This window comes from Sorex fumeus, unplaced genomic scaffold (genome assembly GCF_029834395.1).
Source record: "Sorex fumeus unplaced genomic scaffold, SorFum_2.1 ptg000044l, whole genome shotgun sequence".
NCBI classification, from domain to species: domain Eukaryota; kingdom Metazoa; phylum Chordata; class Mammalia; order Eulipotyphla; family Soricidae; genus Sorex; species Sorex fumeus.
In genome coordinates, this window is record NW_026606101.1 from 20,147,099 (window position 1) to 20,161,774 (window position 14,676).

The 14,676-nt window shown below is 53.4% G+C and overlaps 2 protein-coding genes across 2 annotated transcripts in view; one reads left to right on the forward strand and one right to left on the reverse strand.

Moving 5' to 3' along the window:
• Positions 1–4,979: 4,979 nt before the first annotated feature.
• On the reverse strand, positions 4,980–9,808 carry PCED1A (PC-esterase domain containing 1A). Its single transcript, XM_056121452.1, has 8 exons — positions 9,391–9,808; positions 8,875–9,046; positions 8,183–8,262; positions 7,836–8,074; positions 7,567–7,717; positions 7,207–7,453; positions 5,659–5,937; positions 4,980–5,361 (listed from the first exon to the last, which is right to left on the reverse strand). Exons 2-8 carry the CDS (start codon positions 8,996–8,998, stop codon positions 5,123–5,125), a joined length of 1,359 nt encoding a protein of 452 aa, XP_055977427.1. The 5' UTR covers positions 8,999–9,046; positions 9,391–9,808; the 3' UTR covers positions 4,980–5,122.
• A 21-nt stretch (positions 9,809–9,829) lies between these two features.
• Positions 9,830–14,676, forward strand: part of VPS16 (VPS16 core subunit of CORVET and HOPS complexes) — a 28,535-nt gene continuing 23,688 nt past the window's right edge. The window contains exon 1 of the mRNA XM_056121451.1: positions 9,830–10,006. Coding sequence (XP_055977426.1) covers positions 9,954–10,006 — 53 coding nt within the window. The 5' untranslated portion in view covers positions 9,830–9,953. The remainder of the gene's footprint in view (positions 10,007–14,676) is intronic.

Here is a 14,676-nt window from a genome sequence, read left to right on the forward strand (position 1 = left end):
AGCCATACAAATCGCCTATTAAGATAGCTACTGTCAGGGCTGGAGCGATAGTACAGTGGGAAGGGTGTTTGCCTTGCATTCCCAGCATCCCATATGGGCCCCTGAACACCGCCAGGAGTAATTTCTGAGTGCAGAGCCAGCTGTAATCCCTGAGCATTGCCAGGTGTGCCCCAAAAAGTCAAAAAGCTAATATCAAAAAGATTCACTACTACCAAGAATTGATGGATTGATGTGATGTGGAGGAGCTATAACCGCCATGCACTGCTAGTGGAAATGTAAAGCTAGATAACAACTGTGGAAAAATTCGGGAGTTTCTTGGGCCACATTTGGTGATGCTCAGGGCTTATTCCTGCCTCTGTACTCAGCCCTGGTGGGGCTCAGAAGATCATTGTGTGGTCCCTGGGTCAGTCATTTGCAAGGCCCAGAAACAGTTACTTAAAAGTTAAAAACACACCATATGATCCACTCATTTTTTTTAAATAGATGAACACAAATAAACATTCGCATAGCCATTCAGTTATAAAAAGGAATGAACTGTTGGGCCAGAGAGAATAATAGTGAATAGGGCACTTGCTTGCATGCAGCCGACCTGAGTTCAATCCCCAGCACCCCGAATGTTCCCCGAGTCCTTCCAGGAGTGATTCCTGAGAGAAGAACCAGGAGTAAACCCTGAGCCTCACTGGGTGTGGCCCCCTCCAAAAAAGGAATGAACCATTCATACACAGAACACACATGAATTTCCTCAGTGTTCCACTAATCAAATTGAAAGAAGCCAGGTGAAAAATAGCATGCACTGAAGATTCCCTTTATATAAAATTCTGGGGACTGCAAATTTATAATGAAAGCCCATCAGAATTAATGGTGGTTTGCAGATGGGGCTGGCAAGATGGGAAGAGATTGTGGACAGAGGACGTGATGAAGGATTACAAAGAAATAGGATTCATTTCATTGAATTGTGATGATGGTTCATTTTTTTGTGTTTACTGGGGCAGTCACACCCAACAGTATTCAGGGCTTACTCCTGGTTCTTCTCTCAGGGATCATTCTTGGTGGGACTCAGGGGATCATATGAGGTGCTGGGGATCAAACCCAGGTTGACCGTGTAAAAAGCAAGCGCCCTTCCCACTGTACTATCACTTCTGCCCTATAATGATTGTTTTTAATGACACTGTGGCACTGTAGCACTGTCCTCCTGTTGTTCATCAATTTGCTTGAGTGGGCACCAGTAGCATCTCCATTGTGAAACTTGTTGTTACTGTTTTTGGCATATTGAATATGCCATGGGGAGCTTGACAGGCTCTGCCGTGCGGGCAGGATACTCTCAGTAGCTTGCTGGGCTCTCCAAGAGGGATGGAGGAATCAAACCGAGGTCGGCTGCATGCAAGGCAAACACCCTACCTGCTATGCTATGGCTCCAGCCCTTTAATGACACAAATATCAAAATTGATTGTATATTTGGTAAAGGTAAAGGTAAAGGCCCTCCCGTTGATCGTCGATTTGCTCGAGCGGGCCCAGTAACGTCTCCATTGGAGACTTTGTTGTTACTGTGTCTGGCATATCGAATACTCTCGGTAGCTTGCCGGGCTCTCCGAGAGGGACGGAGGAATCGAACTCGGGTCGGCCATGTGGGCCGCTTGTAAGGCGAACACCCTACTCGCTGTGCTATCGCTCCAGCCCCTTGTATATTTGAAATGTATATAATTTATTGTCTGAATTACAGTTGAGCCAAAATTTTTAAGGGTTTCAAATTTCCTTAAAATCAGTTTATGTTCCACTGATGGCAGTTGGATTTTAACACTAAAATACACAATGAACAATCTACGTGAGGGGCTAGATTATATATCAGAAAATAAGTTATCTTGCTTCTGTTGGGAAAACTCCAGTTTGCTTAAAATGTTTTGAGAAGAAATTCCACTTGTTTGGGGGCCGGAATGATAGTACAGCAGGTAGGGCACTTGCCTTGCATGCGGCTAACCCAGGTTCGACCCTCAGCATCCCATGTTGTCCCCAGAGCTCCACCAGGAGTGATCCCAAATAAGTGCAGAGCCTGGAGTAAGTCCTGAGCATCGTCCGTGTGACTGCAAAACCAAAACCAACCCAAACCCCAAAAGCAGGTATTCCACTCGTTTAATTTTGCCTCTATTTTTTTTCCTTTTTTTGAGGCCATACTCGAAAGTGCTCAGGGATTACTCCTGGCTTTGTGCAGGGATCACTCCTGGTGGGCTCGGGAAAGCAGATGTGGTGCCAGGAGAGAACCCAGGTGAGCTGTGTGTAAGGCAAGCACCTTACCCTCGGTACTAGTGAAGTTCAAAATGCCCCAGGAAAAGCGTTTCACGATCATCTCGTTAGCAATCGTTTCTAAAGTTTTCTACCTCTCAGGACCATCACTAATTTTAACGTCTTTTGCGCCTCTAGTGTCACAATAGAAATATTTATACTTATTTTCCTCCTCTCAGGAATATTCTGGTAGGATAAAGAAATAAAAGCTAAAACCATTCCTTAAAAACGGCGAGTTCATAAATGAGAGGAGGTGGAGGTCAGATTTATTTTACTGAATGATGTCAATGGCCAAGTATGAATGGCTTTTTGGACAATGAAGTTTGAGTTCTGCCATGCTTAGCTAGTACTCCCACATTCTGGAGAAACATTTTCATTAATTTTACATCTCAAAAGCCAGTAAACAATGAAAATGCCTGTATTAGCTTATGTGGATTTTTTTTCTTGTGTCCCTGTTAAGACAGAATAAAACCTCCGAGTCAGACTTTCTAGGGTCTTTCTAAAAACTTGGATTGTAGTAAAATAATTTTCTCTCTGTCCCTGTAAGATTTTTTTTGGCTTTTTGGGTCACACCCAGTGTTGCTCAGGGGTCACTCTTGGATCTGCACTCAGGAATTACTTTTGGTGGTGCTCAGAGATATGGGATGCCAGGGATTGAACCTGGGTCAGCCAAGTGTAAGAAGAAGGTCCTACCCGCTGTACTCCAGCCCCTGTGATAGATTTTCTAATCTCCTTAAGTTGAAGGAAGACGGATAATGTTATAAAACCTCATGGGAGCAATAGGAAACACACAATGCAAAAGGAGGAGATGCAGAAGTAGAAGGACAGGCATATAAAGCAATTGAACAGTAGCAAGTTTGCTTGAAGAACGCCAACATTAGGGCAGACTGTTTGAAAGCATAAAAACGGCTTCATAGGGAAGGTCACAATTCTTAAGAGAATAGGATGGCGAGCAACCTGGTGTGCCCTGTGAGGCTGCGTAACATTATTTTATTCTGTATATCAGTATAGGTGGGGCACGAGCAATAGCAAAGCAGGTAGGGCGTTTGCCTTGCACATGGCCAACCAGGGTTCGATTCCTCCACCCCTCTCGGAGAGCCCTGCAAGCTACCGAGAGGATTCCGCCCGCACGGCAAAGCCTGGCAAGCTCCTCGTGGTGTATTCGATATGCCAAACAGAGTACCAACCAGTCTCACAATGGAGACATTACTGGTGCCTGCTAGAGAAAATCGATGATGAACAATGGGAGGACAGTGCTACAGTGGTACAGTATAGGTGTGCAGCTTTCCTATAACAATACAGACATTCTAGAATCAGAGATGCAGTATCCAAACCAAGGAGAGACTTGGTGAAAAGACAGAAGAGACTGAACACAGGTTTGTCAAACCAGATGCAGCAGGAGGGCTACGGATGTATTTTTGTAAACAGGAAAATGATCTTTTGTAAGAGTTATTAAAAATCTTACGTCCCTAACAAAATGCTTTCTTTCATTTTTGTATAGTCTTTTTGTCTGTACCAAAGAAATCTAAACTTGCTCCAGTGCTGAAAATAATGCATTATCATTTGATTCTCAACTGCCCACCAAGGGTTTTAACTCAAACAGTCCACTACCAGTGCATATTCATTTAAAAGCTTTCATTTACACTAAGCCTAGACTAGCCAGGTTCAACACTTTTGGGTTTTGGGGCCACACCTGGTGCCCAGGGCTTACTCCTGGCTCTGCACTCAGGGATCACTTCTGGCAGGCACGGGGATCATAGGGGATGCCAGGGATGAAACCCAGGTAGGCTGTGTGCCAGGTAAGAGATCTATCTTCTGTGCCATCTCTCCGGACCTGGTTCAATACTTTCCAGGTCTTCTATTTCCCTTTCCTTTTGTGTTAAATTTTATATCCTTTGCTAAGGCAAAATCTCAGTAACAGACATGAAAAGTTCTTCCATCCAACTTCAAGTAAAAATTATTTAGTGGACCTGTTTATTTCCCTGTACCACTGATCCCTCTCTCACTCAAGCCACCCTTCAGCCCCCGCCCCCCTAATGCTTACCAGAGGTAAGAATCTAGGTTCAAGAGCACTTGCCAAAGTTGTTAGAAGTCAAACCACTCCCCTAACTTCTTTACAAAGTTTGGCACAAATCCCTACTTATTTCAGTTTTGGAGCCACATCTGGCTGTGCTCAGGACTTACTCCTGGCTTAGTGCTCACTCCTGGTGGTGCCAGAGGCAGATCGCATGCAAGGCTAATTAATCCCAACCTGTTGTACTACTGCTCTGGCCCCCTACCCCCCATTCCGGAATTCGTCCAAAATAGGAAGAGCTCCTCCACTAGGACGCCACCTCCCCTGAGAAGTTGTTCCATCTTCCCTTGGCTTCCATTGTTTAGACGTCTATTTAAAATTCATGATTCTAATTCCCCGCCCCCCCCCCCCTTAGGACTGGGAGCCTTTTGTTAAATTCCTTCCATTTACTGTCTACAATGTACCAAAAAATGTCCAAGAGAAGGTATTTATCTTTCCAAATCCAAGAGGAGATGAATGCTGGATGTACACAGGACGCACAACGCCGGGAAAGGTGAGAACTAGCCAGATACAAATAGAACTAGACAGAACAGCAAGAACCCAGCCCCTGATACTTCCCTGTCCCAAACTGCTGCTGACAGCAGCGGCCCTTGGGGAGACCCACTCCTTCACACAGAAGATGCCACTCTGCTCTTCCATGCCTTTATTGGTGACAGCAGTGGACAAGAACACCAGGCAGGGAGACACCCCAGCTCAGCACTTGGGGTGTCAAGCAGGGTCAGTGGGGCCATCAGCACGTCGAGCCCCAGCCCGAGACCCTATCTACACAGGTCACGTTCCAGAGTGGGCAGATGGCCGTTTGTCCAGTTTGTATGAGTGGGGCAGTCTGTCTGAATTTCTGAGCCGTTGCCTGCAGGGCGCCCCTGTCCTTGGCACATGGTAGGGGCCGTTAGGCGCACAGCGTGGCATCCCCCGGTGAACCGCCGGGCCCCGGTGCTGGCCGTGGGAGGCAGAGCTGGAGACCAGAGGTGGAAGGGGGCCAGGCACATAATTCGCTCCAGGGCCACATCCTATAAGAAAACCGGTCATTGTTGGTGGGGCAAGCTCCAGCCAGGGTGAGCCCACTCTGCTCCTCGGGGCAGCTCTGGCCCTCTCCAAGCTCTTCTGGCTCCGGTTTGCACTAGCAGTTCCCCAACTTCCCAACCTGGGAAACTGTATCAAGTCCACAGTCTTGCTCTTCCAGACTCAGCCTGACAAGACCCCAGCCTGGTGGCCCCAGGGGCTTCCCAGCTCCTCCCAGTCCAGCTGCAAACCACACTGGAAGCCAGGCTGGGAGAGGCACGAGAGGAGACCGTGGAGGCACCTACCTAGCTGGGGTGGCCCCGAGAAGCCTTCCGTTGCTTTAAAACTGAAGAGTTTCTGAGGCGGGTAGGGCTGGCCTGGGTAAAAGGCATCCTGGGGCGGAGGCGGGAACAGAGGAGCCGGCGGCGGCGAGGGCTGAAGCAGCGGATAGGGGTAAGGAACGGGGAGGGGAACGGGAGTGGACGGTGGTGCGGGCAAGGCCAGCTGCTTCCCGAAGTCCGAGGACTGTCCATGGCTCCCGTGGAACTCATGATCCGCCTCCGACCAGTTCTCACTCCACGGGTCTAGAAAGGGGATGATTATTTTAGATATGCCCGGGGAACCCGACGTGAACCTGAACTTGGGGTGCACTACACCTCTACTCCTCCCCTGAGAACAGAACCCCCCAGAGGAAGCGCCTCTGCTCTCTACGGTCCCCCCACTCCCTTTCCTCTCAGGTCAAGCCTAAGAACTGCTCTTTTCTCTGACCTTCCCACATGTGAATCTGCCTTCATTCTGACCTCAAGCACCGCCCCCCCAAGTCTGATCCCTTTGTGTGCCCAGTTCCCACTCCTTCCTCTTCCACCTCTCCCCAGCTCCTCCCCACAGACCCCTCAAGGAGTATAGTCAGCCGCTTCAATACCAAAGGCCCTGCCTCTCCCTAACGTCCATGAAGAGTATTTAGCCCGTTCTCCACTCCCTCATCAATTGCAGGGCTTAGGGAACCACAAAGACTGCTAGGAATCAAACCCAGGCTGGCTGTGTGACAGCCCAGCACGCGACCTGCTGTACTCTGGCCTCACATCTATGTCGCCCCTGATGGGGTCTCCCACAGTGTTCCCGCTTGCAGCCATCTGACCTGACTCCTGATTCCATATATGCAACCCTGGGGTTACTATCTACATGGAAACGGTTGGGGAAAGGGGTGACTGGGCTAAGTTGTCAACAGCTCAAGGCAGGCACCTTTCCCTTTGAGGATGGGATCCATAGGAGCAGCAGACGCGACCATAAGCCACCATGCCCACTTTGAGAGCAGCGGGGACAGGGAGGCAGACAGACACTGACTGCAAGGCCTCTCATCCCTTCCACTTTTCGAGCCTCAATTTCTACAGCGCCCCCTTTCCTTGCCCTTTCTATAGGACAGGGGTATCCTGACGTACCTTCTACACTCAACACTTGTAGATCATTTTGATACACAAGTGACCATAAGGCTAAGGCTACACGCATTTCCCAATAGGTGATACCAGCCTCCAAGGGCACAGGAACCACTGGGGGGGGGGGGTGTGGAGCCTGTAGCAGCCTTGGGATAATCTGGGGGTACTTTGCCTGAAATGGGAGTTTTCCAGGGGGTGCTATGGGCCAGCCAAGTTTGGGAGCCTCAGCGTTACACTGTACAGAACTAAAATCTGTCCCAGGATGTCGTATCACAATCTCGTTCTCCTAGGCTGCGGAAGGAGCACCCAGCGACCACGAGGGTCCCTCAAGGGGTGTCGACTCCCCAAGGACCTCTGTCCCATCTGGTTTCTCAGTCCTGAATCCGGCCTCCCTGCCACTGCCCCTGGGCTCAGGCTCACCAGAGGGATAGTCATGCTTGGGCAGCTCCACGCCCCAGGCGTCGGCCACGTGAGCCAGAAGCAAGTGGGAGAGGTGGCGGTGGGCGTGCTGGTCCCAGTGGACACCATCCCGGTGCCGGTGCCGGACTGCGTGCCGGAAATGAAAGTGCAGGTCCAAGACATCGAAGCAGTGATCGCCCGCCAGGGTGGCACTGTAGAAGTTTCCTTCCACCACATCCCGCCGCAGAGAGCCCGCTAGGGGCTGCAGCTAATGAAAAGTAAGTAAATAAGAGCCACAGCTAAGGGCCACGGGACGAAACAGAGTCCTCCATTCCACAAAGCTGCCCCTTCCCCATCTTACGGGGCCCTGCTCTCACTTGCCTCGGGCAGGAGGAAGCCCCCGGTGACGCGCTCCCCCAGGGGCATGGCCATGTTCCAAACCAGCAGGCAGGAGTCCGGCAACACCTCATCCATGCGCACGAAGACCCGCTCCAGATTCTTACGGTAGCTGTCCATGGAGCAGCGGCCATATCTGCGAGGCACCACGGAGCATGGGCACGGGAGGGGACAGCTTCAGAGTCACACCTCCACCCGGACGGGTCTCCCTCCCTTCCCAACCCAGGCCCCCCTCCCCAAGCCTTTGCTCCAACCTGGAGAGATCCCAGAGACAGGAATTGATGATGACCAGGTCCGGGGTGGGCCCGTAGGCCAGCTCTTCCAGAACACCCTCGAGGTACTCAGAGTAAACGCGGGTGAGGAAGTAGAAGCGCACAAGGTGGTGGCCCGAGCCGGAGCAGAACTGGCGGACCTCCCGGTACTGTGTCCCGTTGTGCAGCTCGCCCAGCTGGCCCCCCGCCACCAGCTGGTCCTGTTCAAAGCTCAGCTCCCCCTGCCCGCCCCCAGCCCACCCAGCTTGTCAGATCCACGCCAGGGAGAGGGGCCCAGCCAGGCCAGGGACTGTGCCCGCCCACCACGGGCACAGCCAGGCTCCCCTCACCTTGGCTTTCAACTGGGCGGCTGTGAGTAGTGAATCTTTCTGGAGCAGGAGCACCAGGTCCTTGTACACAGCCCGCTGGACTGCAGGGAGACAGAGATTCCCGAGAGTCAGGCGGGCCTCACCCCTCCCCCGCCGCGCCCAAGTCCTGAAGGGTCCATCCTGCCCCCAGCTGCCGTTACCCAACATGGCAGCGGGTTTGGAGGCAGCGGAAAAGGAGAAGGGGTCTGAGCGCCGCCTAGCCTCGCTTCCTGCTAGCTGGGAGGGGCTGGGGGTGGGGCGGGGGCGGCCGTCCCCCTCCCCCAAGACCTTTGTAACCCAAGTTCATCCGACAAAAGTCCAGGGGTGAAGTCGCTGGAGAGGCGGACAGCGCCAGGGAAAGTGGGGGGCCCGGTTCGGCGGGGGCGCGGGGGGGGGGGGAGGGAAACGCCCGACCAGGAGGGGCTCCAAAGACGGGCAGGCTGCACTCGCGGGGACGCTGGCCCGAGGTCGCTGCGGAGTGAGGGGACCGCCCAGGTCGGGCTGGGGGCGGGGGGGGGGGAGGGGGCGAGCGGAGGGGGCGAGCGGGCAGGCGGGCGCGGAGGCCGTCCGAGGTGGAGACCACGGAGACCACGCGTGGCGTCGCGTCGAGACCCGGGACCGACCGGGACTAGGACCTGGAGGGCGGGGCGGCGTGAACCTCGAGGGGCACTCACTTGAGTCCCCCAAGATGACCACGAACTTGTTGTGGAGCAGCTGCTGGACTTCGGAGGCCTGGAAGCGGACCATGGCGCCTCGCAGCGGGCGGCGACCCGGCTTGTTCTCCAGGCAGAAGACCATACCGCCACCGCCACCGCCACCGCCACCGCTGCCGCCGCCAACGTGGGGCTGCAGGGAGACGCAGCGGCTCAGGCGGGGCAGGGCGGGGACTCGGGGCGCTCGGCCCCGGGACCCGCCCCGGGATGAGTGACAGGTGCGCCAGCGCCGCCCGGGCTGCTGCCGGGGACGGCGGGGCGGCGGCGGGCGGCCGGGGCTCCTCCTCGGCGACGCCAGCTCTGGCCCCTCGGACGCGGCGGGCGGCGGGGGGAGGGGGCACCCGCGGGACTCCCGGTCCGCAGGCCTCTCGGGCACCGAGGCGCTTCCCGCGCGGCGCGCCCAGCACCCCGCCACGTGCCCGCCGTCGCCGTCGCCGTGGCCGCGCGCATGCGCGCGCGCCGGCTCGCGCCAATTACCGAGTCCCGGGGCTCCGCGCGTTTCACACTCGGGCCGGGCAGGCCTGCGCGCCCCGCGCCTCGTCCGCGGCGAGCTCGGGGCCTCGCGGCATGGCCCGGCGGCGCGGCCGGTCGAGCGCAGCCCACGCCCCGCAGAGCCCGCGCGTCCCGCTGAGCCGACGGTGCGCAGCCCGGCGCCCGGCGCTCTCCATGCGCGCGTCGCGGCGGCGGCCCCGACGGCGCCTCGGGCCTCGCTGCCCGGGGCGGCGGCGCTCACGGCGCCCACTTCCGGTCACCCATGTCCCGCCCCGCGCGACCCCCCGGGCCGGAGGGGACAGGAAGGCGGCGGGGATGGCCGCGCTGGGAGGCGGGCGCCGGCACCGGGCCCACCCGGGCGGGCACTGAGCCCGGGCGGGGGTGCGGCCGCGGCGAGCGTCGCTGCCCTCAGTGGTGATGGCCGTGGCGACGGCCTCGCCACGTGACCCGGACGGGCGGAAGCGGAAGTGCCGGCTGCAACCTGCGCGCGGCGTGCGTACCCTCGGCGCTGCTGCCCGGCCGGCCGCCGCCCGCCGGCCAGCGCGGCGATGGATTGCTACACGGCGAACTGGAACCCGCTGGGGGATTCGGCCTTTTACCGGTGAGACGCCCCGCCTCCTCCTCGCCCCCCGCCCGAATCACTCCTCCGCCCGGCGGCGGTCACGGGTCTCCGGGCGGAGCCGGCGGCGCGCGCTCCCGTCGCTCGGGCGCCCGTTGGGGTCCGCCCCTTGCCGGCGCTAGCCCCGGGGCTGTCACTTTGCGCGCCGCGGCCCGCGGGCCGGGAAACTGCGGAGGAGGAAACTGAGGCCCCCCGCGATGTTGGGCTGCGTCGCGCGGGATGCTCAGATCGCCGCGGGCCCGGCCGCCCGGACTCCTGCGGGAAGTGCTGCTGAAGTCAGACGCCTGAGGGCCCTCGGAGGTGGGGGGCGGGGTCGCCGGGCAGCGGGCGGGCTGGCGGTGCTGACCCAGGTTGGGAGAAGTGCCCGGTCCCCTGGCTTTTTTACCGCCTGGCAGGAGCGGAGCCCTAAATCACGCGTCGTTCGCCCACCAAGAGTTCTCGGTAGCTTTCCCTTTGTAAGCGCACACGCAAAGACTTCTCCTGGAACACCTGTCAGCCTGCCGCCACCTGCCTAGCGGTGCCTTTCTCCTACCCAGAGCTTTCCTACTTGCCTAGGATGACGAGGCACAGACACTGTTGTTCCTTCGCCCCCAAGGCCAGCACCGGCCTGCCATTCCTTCTCCGCCCACTGCCATCACCTCTTGATTTCACGGAACAATTCTTGCTCAGCGTTGTGGTGCTAGTTTAAGGGTTCTTTTTTGGAACGTTCCTGTTCCAACTTAATCGAATCCTCTGACTCAACTTTGGGCCTGCTGGGGTCTGTTACAGATGCATGGTAGGGTCGTGCATTGTAGAGATTTCTTCTAAATGGAATTCCTTGAGAGATAAGGCCTTTGCATTCCCTTATCTTCGGTGAATATTTAGACATGAGTAATTCTGAGTAGGAGTTGTAGGGTGAAGTTTTAAAAATACTTTGTTGAGGGACTGGAGAGATAGTCCAGGGGTTAAGTTCTTACCTGGCATCCGACGCCGGTTCCATCCCAGGCACCATATATGGTCCCTTCTGCATCACCAGATGCAGAATTCTGAGCTTAGCACCAGGAGTAAGCCCTGAGCATAACCGCTGTGGGCCCCCAGTCTTTATTGATCACAACTAAAGATCACAAAGATACTGAATTGTGGTTTTATTTCAAAATAGGACACTCTTGGGCTGGAGAGATAGCACAGCGGGTAGGGTGTTTGCCTTGCACATGGCCGACCCGGGTTCAATTCCTAGCATCCCATATGGTCCCCTGAGCACCGCCAGGAGTGATTCCTGAGTGCAGAGCCAGGAGTAACCCCTGTGCATTGCCAGGTGTGACCCAAAAAGCAAAAAAAAAAAAAAAAAAAAAAGGACACTCTATGTATTATGTATTATCGAGACTACACAACTACACACAGTTTGTATTCACATATTAAAGTTATAATTTTGATTCATGAGATATCATTCCTTAACGTTTACAAGATGGACACCTGCTTTTTGGCATTGTTTATAGAGATCTTTGGCATTTGTTGTTTATCTGATATTTTCATCTCTCATAAACATGTCGATACAACATGAAACAGTTGAAAAAGTGTAATATTAGGAGGAAGTAAATAAGTTTCAGTGGTTGAAATGTGAAGCCAGAGGACTATTGGCAAATGTAGGCCATATTATTTGACAGTTCACACACATACAGCGTGCACTTTTTATTTTCATTTCATTCACTTATTTATTGACTTTTGGGCCACTCTGACAGTGTTCAGGGCTTACTCCAGTCTCTGCACTCAGGAATTACTCCTGACTCTGCTCAGGAATTAACTCCTGGCGGTGATCGGAGAACCATATGGAGTATCAGGGACCAAACCCAGGTTGACTGAGTGCAAGGTAAATGCCCACCTAGTGTACTGTTGCTCTGGCCCCTCTTACTTAAGTTACATTCTTCAAAGATCCATGGAGTTTATTTGATTGAAGTGTATTAAAGATGATGGTGTTATTACTGTAGTGCTTCTGGTTTTTCATATCAAGTTTTAGTTTTGTGGACATATGAATAAAGATTTGGGGAAACCTCCTCCTAGGTGGTGCTAAAGGTCCCTTTGAGGCCTCTCCTGATGACATTTGACCAGATGCATCAGGTGGTTCAGTGCTGGGCCCTGGGATGCTCTGCTGCTCAGCCCTTTCGGTGTTGAGGACCACCAGAGCTCCCCCGGGGCACGTGGTACTGCAGTTCTAACACCCAATCACTGGGCTATCTCTTGGGTCCTCCCAATAAAGTTTTGTGGACTTTATTTACCCTGTTTTTTAGTTTGGCGGGGGCACTTCTAGTGCTGCTCAGGGATCACTCCTGGCAGGGCTCAGCGGATCATATGTGGTGCTGGAGATCAGACTCATGTCAGCTGCATGCAAGAGTTACTGTCTTATTTGTACAACCTGGGTTTTTATTTATTTTGCTTTGGTTTGGGCCCACACCCAGTGGTGCTCAGGACTTACACCTGGCTCTGAACTCGGGACTGTCTGCTAGCAAGCTCAGGGATCATGGGGTTCCAGGAATCAAACCCAGATCAGTGGTGTGCAAGTGACCTACCTGCTATACTATGGCTCTGGCCCCTGTATTTGTTTTATGGGCCATATCTGGTGGTGCCTAAGTCCTACGTCTGGCTTGATATTCAGGGTCACTCCTGACAGTGCTGAGGATCATGCTGTGCTAGGGATTGAACCCAGACCTGCATGCAGAGCATGCACTTCAGCCTGTTGAACTATCTCTCTCACCCTTAGCCAGTAAAAGTTTGTGTGTGTGGGGGGGGGGGGGGCTCACCCAGAGTTTATAGGAATGACTCCAGCTCTGTGCTTGGGGGTTGCTGGTGATTCTTGGGGGACCATGCCAGGAATCAAACCCAGATCTCCAAAATGCAAAATACTTGTTTGCCATCAAGCTATCTCTCTGGCCCCCAATAAAATTTTAAATGACCTAAGTGCTTGAGTGCTTGCCATGGACATGACCTTCTTGGGCTGTTCTGCTCTGTCTGGTACTGTAAAAAAATGAGACATCTAAGCTTTGCTGGGGAAGATTGGTTTGTTTTGCTAACAAGTGTGAGGCTCTAGTGTCTGACCGCTTGCTAATCTCTTTATAGGTATGGACTTTAGGTCTCACATCTCTGTCATATAATAATTGGTCTTATCGTACCAATCAGGAAACGAGGAAGAACAGAGTGGTTGTGACCACATTACACAGTTAGTGGTAGGGCCAGGATTTATTTCAGTCACTGTGCTTTATAATTTTACAATACTGTCAATGATAGGGCTTCATGCAAACAACATTCCAACACCACACCACACAACCCCCACCAAAGAACCAGGATTTTATTGGTTCTTGTGTGTGAGTGTGTGTTTGGCCTTTGGGCCACACCTAGTGATGCTCAGAAGACTAGGTGGTACCATATTGAACCTGGCCAGGCTTTTTGCTTAGCACACACTCTAGCTCTCTGGCCCTGCTTTTTAAAAATTTATTTATTTATTTATTTTTGCTTTTTGGGTCACACCCGGTGATGCACAGGGGTTACTCCTGGCTCTGCACTCAGAAATTATTTCCGGCAGTGCTTACATATGGGATGGTGGGAATTGAACCTGGGTTGACCACGTGCAAGGCAAACACTTTACCTGCTGTGCCATCACTCCAGACCCCTGCTTTTTATTTTTAAACGAAGAATAATAAAGAACTGCTCTAGTTTCTTCACCTTACCTTTTCACCTATACAGACATGTTAAATGTAAACTTCTGCTTCTATTTATTTATATCATATGTGGGATTTCATACATGTTCATGTAGGTGAGTGAATGGTCAACAGGTGGTGGCAGGCATTGTTCTGGTGGCAGAATAGGTTCTTTTGCAATTGAAACAGTGTTCTGGAAAACGCACAGAACTTAGGAAGGCAGAGAGAGAAACAGAGAGTGAGTGGCAACCTCTTCTTAATGGGGCTCCAGAATTCTAGCCTTTTTCTTTTGAAAAATTAACTTTGGCTCATCCTGTTAATTCATTGTACCTAATCCTTTGCACACTGGTTTCAAGTGTGTATGAAACCAATGAAATAACCTGGACCCTGGGCACTGGGAGATGGCCTGGTGGCTTAAGCATCACTGTGGCAAGTGCCTGGCCTCACTTCAGCCTCTGGGGCATTCCTGGCAGCTTTGCTACTTGGGCTCTCAGTACCATAGGGCCCTGGAGATGACTCTGACTTGAAAAGCACCCGGGGCAAGCAGGAAGCAGGAACTTATAGACTTCGAGCTGGGGTGACTGCTGGGAGTCACCGAAGGAGATGAACCGAAAGAAATGATATCTCATCCCGGGGATGAGTAGACGTGGGTGCAGGGAGGGGAATGAGGTAGGCCATCTGCTTAGGTCCTGAGGCAGGAAGGATGGGAACACTGGCCGTGCCCCAAATGGTGATGATGTGTCTGTCTTGAGTGCCACAGACTAGAGGGGCCAGACAAGGTGAGTTTGCTTCCTTTCTTTGTGACCCCTATAATTTGATCTTTTGGGGTAGGTGTGAAGAGGGGAGCGCCACACAGGGGTTACTCCTTGCTCTGCACTCAGGAATGAACTCCTGGCAATGGTCTGGGGACCATATGGGATGCCAGGGATCAAACCCAAGTCAGGTGAGTGATGGAACTGAGACCACCAGAACATCTAGGCTCGG

Excerpts from the sequence above, each read along its gene's own strand:
- PCED1A (XM_056121452.1), bottom strand. The coding sequence starts at position 8,998 with ATGGTCTTCTGCCTGGAGAACAAGCCGGGTCGCCGCCCGCTGCGAGGC. Across the intron at positions 8,263-8,874 it reads GGTCATCTTGGGGGACTCAA|TCCAGCGGGCTGTGTACAAG; the intron begins GTGAGTGCCCCT and ends GTCTCCCTGCAG. Across the intron at positions 5,362-5,658 it reads CTCGGGGCCACCCCAGCTAG|GATGTGGCCCTGGAGCGAAT; the intron begins GTAGGTGCCTCC and ends GTTTTCTTATAG.